Source organism: Phlebotomus papatasi, chromosome 2 (assembly GCF_024763615.1).
Source record: "Phlebotomus papatasi isolate M1 chromosome 2, Ppap_2.1, whole genome shotgun sequence".
In the NCBI taxonomy this organism is placed as follows: Eukaryota; Metazoa; Arthropoda; class Insecta; order Diptera; family Psychodidae; genus Phlebotomus; species Phlebotomus papatasi.
The window spans coordinates 102353849-102360781 of NC_077223.1; the positions used below are offsets into that span (position 1 = coordinate 102353849).

Genomic DNA, 6933 nt, shown 5'->3' on the forward strand with positions numbered 1-6933 from the left:
AATCCCGAAAGCCAAAATCCCGAAAACCAAAATCCCGAATGTTAAAAATCGTGAAAGGGATGAAATTATATGGAGGAAAATGTTTAGAATAATTTCCTAAGACACAGAAGATTTCCCTTTGCCTTCAGCAACGCAGGTGCAATCGTGGGAGTAGCTATGACACTTTTAAGAATTCGGGATTTTGGTTTTCGGGATTTTGACTTTCGGGATTTTTGCTTTCGGGATTTTGACTTTCGGAATTTTGGCTTTCGGGATTTTGGCCGGGACCCGTGCCAACAGCTCAGTATGTCTCTTTCCGATCGTCTGGCCTGGATGTCTCAGCGAGATTTTTGGACACAGCGGTTATTGAATACTTCTGTAGAAAATTGTCGGGAAGATTACAGATGTGTTTTCAGAGAGGGGCACTCTGTCCGGATGCGGCAACACTATTTGTGGAGTTTTCAAATCAAGATCAAAAACTATCTCTTCTCCAGAGCTTCACCACGATCCGTTCCTACCTCAGTTCCTCCCTAGCCACTGAGGAAGACACGGAGTCGAAAGCTCTGGAGAATAGGTCTTGATCTCGGATTGAAAACTTCACAAATAGTGTTGCCGCATCTGGACGGAGTTCCCCTTCTCCGAAAAACATCATTTTGTGGAACCCTAAAATACTTCTTTTTTTTTTTAAATTTCATATGTTAAAACAAAAATTTAGTTATTTTGAATTAGTGAAATAATTCATGCGAAGTCTAAAAAAATTATTTCCAAAAAATAAATCAGAAAAAAATTAAACATGTTTATTGTTTTTGAGAAGACACTGTAAACTTCAATATGAGATCCACTCTATCTAATTTCTTATCAGTCAAGAAAGGAAAACTGGAGTGTACTCAAGAGTCTAATGTTACCTTCCCGTAAAATAATAGGGGAGACTGTGGCCAAAAAGTCACAAATCGAAAATTTCAAAATTCAATATTTTCCAAGAGCGGCTTAAAATTTTTACCACAAATAGCTTCCATAAACCTTCTTCGTTATTGTATGTTTCTTCGAATTCTCACAAGGAATTTAGAAAATAAAAAAATCAAAATTTTTAGCCCTATTTTTAAAAGATTTTCCTTGAAGAATATATCAGTTATTGCCTATTCATCATTCAAAATTTGTACACTGATGATTATTTCCTAAATGACTTGGATTCTTTGAATGCGAAGCAGCTATCTATTTTAGAATTTTACAAAGATTTTTCTCTCTATAAATCTTTTTATTAAGAACGACCACTTGGGGTAAAAAGTAACAAAAGGTATGGAGCAAAAAGTAAGAAAAACCGAAACAATTTATGATGTCTCACGGCGAAATGAAACATCATTACCAAGTCTTGCCGCTTGTTGTTTGCATTGGTCAAACGATTTGCAGTCTTTTCTGTGTTTTTTTTTTTCTAAAATAGCTTAAAAATCGTTTTTATCGTTCAATTAAAAAAAATGGTGTTTTACAAAGGTGTAGAGAAATAAATTTCCTATGAAAATATGTTATCTAGGTATTTTTTTTTAATTTACGGAATCCCGTAACAAAGCGAATCAAAATATGATAATATCACATGCCTGATACTATTTGCTCCAGCATTTTTGAGAATGGTCACAAAATTACTTTTTAGAAAACGGCTCGATAAACGTATTTCCTTACAAAATAGAGGAAAATTACTTTCACAAAGTTGTAGAACGGTAAATTTCCTATAAAACTACGCTAATTAGAAATTTCTGGGGCGTTCGAGTACTTTGTAAAAAAATAAAATATCCTTTTTGTGACTTTTTGCCCCAGTCTCCCCTACTACGTAAATAAACTACTGCATTCCGTAGATCTCTCGCTAGTTTTATTATAAAGCGATAGTAACAATAATTTTTGTTTAGAAATCCCAAAGAAAGCCCTTCTGCACAAAATATCGTTGCTGAGGAAAGAGCGTCAGGGACAGAAGGCCCCAACTGAGGCCCTTCCCGAAGCCAAAGCCAAAGTGATAGATCCTGAGGAAGAAAAATCCGGTGGAAATCAGAAGCGTCAGCTGATTTTGCACACAATTGAGGATCTCAAGAGAAGCCTCGAGGATCAGAGCATAGAACTGTGTGGCCTCAATGATCCAGAAGAAAAGGCCCTACTCTAACTTCCTCCCTATAAACATGGTAAAATCGCAATTTTCCCTCCTCTTTGAATCTGTTGGAATGAGAAATGTTATTGAAACACTGATGAAACATGAAACCCTTTTAGTTGAATTGACTTCGTTAGCGAAAGAAAATTGTTTATTGTTGATTTTTCTTTAAAAAAAAAAAGAAGCAAATTTGAGAAGAAAATAAAAATTTTAATAATTAAGTGATTGTATGCGAATGTAAATTTCTCAGGAGAAATTTTCAGAGAATTTTTTTTAGAGAAACTCTTTGATGCATCTTTTAGTGACTTCTCCTAGAGATCTTTCTTCTTAAAAAAAACTTAATTAAGGATACTTTCTTATCATTCAACTAGTTCTTATTAAAGAAGAATTAAGAAAAAAACACGTAAAACATTCTAGTCTATAGTGGTCTTTTAGTCAGATGAAAATTTTTTGATAAAAGAAAATCTAGTAAAAGCTCTTCAATAGTGTTTAGGAGGAAAGACATAAAATTTACCAGTTTGTATACTTTACTCAAAAAAAAATTTAAGCATTAATTTATGAATTAACAAGTAGAAATGTCCATCCACTAGAACTGTAGTCCAGTAACATTAGATTAGTTCTTAGATCCATTAAAGAATTAGCCAAAGTCACTCGAGAGAAAAAAAAAACCTAATCAATATTTGTTTGATTGACTGTGGAATTTTTTTTATTAGTCTCTATAGTTTCCTAAATTATTCTTTTTTAGTAGACCTGTAGCTATAATTTGACCACAAAGCGCATGAACTTTATTTTTTGCAGACATATCTTGTCCAATCTTATGACTAAAACACCCCACCAAGCCACTCAACTAATTTATGCAACACACTACGGGTTCAGCGAGCTTAAACTTGTATTAACTTTAAATGAAAAAGAAACCTACTAAATTTTGCATCCTACAGATGGTACCATCATGTGATAATTTCATTTCAACTGCATTTTCTTTCCTCACAATGTCCTACTTTCAATCAAACAATATATTCACTAAAAAATAACTAACTAAACACTCTAAAAAAATAACCAACAAGGCAGAACAAGAATAACCCATAAGATAATCTACTCTTGCTCAAAACTATTGCCCATAACAATAATAGTTGATTGAAACAATAATAGTTGGACAACAAATCCTAAAAGAACAAACACTCAAAGCAAAGTATATTTTGCTAAGTATACAAGAATTATTGAAATATTGTCATAGTGCATAGAATTTTTGAAATAAAAAAAACATAAACAATAACTAATTAAATGATAATCGTAATTTTTCTATTACGGGACTCTTTTGTAGTTATTTGGCCTACAATAAATTTAATAAAAATAAAATTTATCGTATTTTATTTATTGTTTGAGAATGAAATGTTTTGGGAAAGTGATACTGCGAGGATTGGTAAGTACTTTTAACATCACAATTTTGAGATTAATTATGCAGATTTGTACAAATACCAATTTCAGCTTTATTAACTTTAATTGCGTTTGAATTAAACATAAATAAAACTGATTTGTGAAACTCAAACATCGAACTCTGTAGAGAGAAAGAGTTAATGGACTGTCTGTTTAATTGTTGATTTAAACTGTCGAATGTAAATATAATTAATGTTATAACTGAGTATTTTATGAAATACTCAGTCGTTCTATACTATAATATACTAGGGTGGAGTAACCACTTATAGCCACTTTTGGGAAAGTGTGAAATTAATTTGATTATAACTTTAGAACCCTTATTATAAGATAACTCAAATTTGACATAAAGTTACTGAGATGTATTGGCTCAACATTCGTCAAAAAGTAGTACTCCAATTTAACGCTGAACTACTTAAAAAACTGTCTTTTATTAACAATGCAAAAATAACCACTTCGTCGCCACTTTTTACCGCTTTTCGCCAGCTTTGTAACCACTTCTCGCCACTCTCTTGAAAAAGTCCAAACTCGATTATTTGGGCAATATTATGCAAAGAATACATTAATCATTTCTTTTTTCCTCATGATCACCTTATTATTACTCACTTTAATGAATTTTCTTCACTTTTGTTTGGGTAATCAAATTATTAGACTGTTGCAGAAAGTAAATAAAGCAAATTTTACAACTGAGAATCTACGAAGTGAAGTTAGCGTCGCCTATTGAAAAGCAATGGTGAAAGGTGGTAAAATCAATTCAAAACATTACCACTCTCCGTCATGCCTCATTTTTACATAAAAATGATAAAAATTATATTAAATGAAATATTAATTAACTAAATACGAATTTTATGTATTTTACGTATGTAATTAAATATTCAACAGACAGATTATTTACCCAAAAATGTAAATTTTGTTCGATGAAAATTTGATGGCACTTGTTAAATTTGCTAAGAAATATTGGATTCCATGCACTTGCTTAAAATATTGCTCTAAAAAATGCTCAAAATCTTAAATCCAAAACGAATAATTATTATTTTTCGACTCTATACGTAGCAGCAATAAAGATACAAATAACTTTGCGACTCATTTATTTCATAAATCATGAAAAATATCGATTTCAATTTAAGTGGCGAGAATTAGGGCATTGACGAGAAGTGGTGATTCCACCCTATGTTCGAAATTTGATCTATCCTTTGCAAAAGGATCAAATTTGGATCAATTTGATCCTTTTATTTTTACCATTGTACTTGTGTTTACACCCATTGACCCCAAACAGAAGTAGATTTTGATTCTCCAATAGTGTCTTGGATAAAAATTAAATGAAACTCTTTTTGCACAAAAAGTCGTTGATGTTCGAAGATTTCAAATCCAATTTCGAATTTTCATGCTAAATTTTCGGACAAGGTGGGGAAAATTTATTAAATATCACACTAAAAAGCTCGCAAAAGAGTTACTCAGTGATTATGGAGTGATTAAGTAATGGGACAAGAACAGTGAGGGTCGTTGTTCTGTTTTATTCCTCACAACAATATGAAGACCGTCACATTTCAACACTTAAGCACTTCGAAATTCGAACAGAATGTATCTCAGCAACCTTGCGGAATTATCTAAAAGTAAGGAAGTCTCTTTTTTGGATCTTCAAATAGATTTTCGAATTTTTCAAGATCTACTTCTGTTCGGAAAGTTTATGGATCTTTAAATAGATTTTCGAATTTTTCAAGATCTACTTCTGTACAGAAAGATTGGGTATCCTCACATTCGAAGGTACAAGAATCACCCGGAGTTGTTAGGTTTTCCTTTATTTTCCATGATTCCTTTAGCCCCTTTATACCCAACGCACAATCACTTTTGTTTTGTAAACATGTTTTTGACATTTCAATGAGAGTGAGTGAGATCTAGATCTAGTCGTCTCGCTCATTCTCGTGGGAAATTTTGAAAACATGTTTACAAACAAAAGTTATTGTGCGCTAGTCATTAGCATATAAGTTTTTAGCGCATGTGTTCAGGGAAATTCTCTTAATAAAATTAAGTTAATTGTATTTAATGTCAGATTATTGCGATTTCACCGCAAATTTAGAAGTATAGGGAAAACTGGGGTACCACCAAACACGGGGTAGCACCAAACACTCATTTTTATTTCTAAACTACTTGGACTATCTCGACCATTTCTTCATTGGACAAGTATCCCTTTAGTGCCTATAAATTCCTATAGGCCTTGTCCTCAGAAGTCGAATATCTGATAAATCGCAGTGTTTGATGCTACCCCATTTGGTGGTGCCCCAGTTTCCCGTATGCTAAAACTTAAATTCTGCCGGCACCTTGCCTTATAAAAAGCCATTAGACGACCCCGGGTTCAAATATTGCCACCGGGTCCCATAGGTATTCTTCAGTGATACATTTTCTAAAATCTGAAGAGCTTCCCAGGAAAATTAAATAGGGTAAGTGTGCCAAATTTCGGCATTGTTGTATATAAGCACAGAAGTCATATGTTTGAAATGCAACATTTTTAATTTATAATGATATTTTTTGTTACTTCCTTTTCGGGAAGGTTGTGTGGAATCTTGAAAACTAGTTTATCATCTTTGTATTCTTCAAATCACTTCCTAAAATATTGAAAAATTAATAAAAATGTGGACATTGCTATGGGTAGTATTCCGGCCACTTTGAGTGAAATACCGGCCACCTTTATTCTGACCACCTTTTGTAACGCAACGGATAGAATGTTTCAAAACGTCAAACGGAACGAGTTTAATATTTAGTTTAATACGTTTATATGACCCACAAGCCCTGAGATCTTCCGTGTAATTTGTCCTGAAGACCTGAAGAATAGCATCTCAAATTTACACGCAGATCCACGTACCAGTTTGCCCTTCCTGAACTCTTCCAAGACCTTTTCCACATAATCTTTTTCATAGAGACGATGCTTTTTTTTCTATGGGCATTGTAGAACTCAAAAACTGAAAAAAATAAATAAAATGAATAAGAAATTTAGGAAACCAAAATGTGTTGCCGGAATAGGCAACACTACCTCACCGGAGAGACGCTTACAAAGTATATACTTTTTTACGCGAAATACAGGATCCAGCTGGGATATTTCACCCTAAATTTAAAGATTGATTCCCTATTAACATAAACAGAAACAATCTTTAATGAAAACTAATCGATTTTCATTACAAACACCGAAGGAAAACCTTTTGCACTTCACCACAAATCGTAAGACTGCTAGAAACACAATCGATCTGTCAAATTTTTTGTAAGAATCTTCCACTACTGAGTTTTTACAACGCAATTTAAATTCAAATTATACCTTAAATTTAACAGTCTTTGTGTTAATACATTCTAAAATGAATAAATATTTAAAAGCAAAATGAATTCATTGACTATTCAAGATA

At 32.7% G+C, this 6933-nt stretch overlaps 1 protein-coding gene across 4 annotated transcripts in view; it reads left to right on the forward strand.

The window, feature by feature from the left end:
• LOC129800477 (uncharacterized) overlaps window positions 1-3466 on the forward strand; it is a 114161-nt gene extending 110695 nt beyond the window's left edge. For 2 of the 4 annotated variants that reach the window (XM_055844881.1, XM_055844884.1), the window contains exons 11-12: window positions 1878-2144; window positions 2909-3466. In XM_055844881.1, the coding sequence (XP_055700856.1) occupies window positions 1878-2125 (248 nt within the window). In that variant the 3' untranslated portion in view covers window positions 2126-2144; window positions 2909-3466. Of the gene's footprint in view, window positions 1-1877 lie in introns of all 4 variants that reach the window. The other 2 variants (XM_055844883.1, XM_055844882.1) reach the window with 1 other exon arrangement.
• Window positions 3467-6933: the final 3467 nt, after the last annotated feature.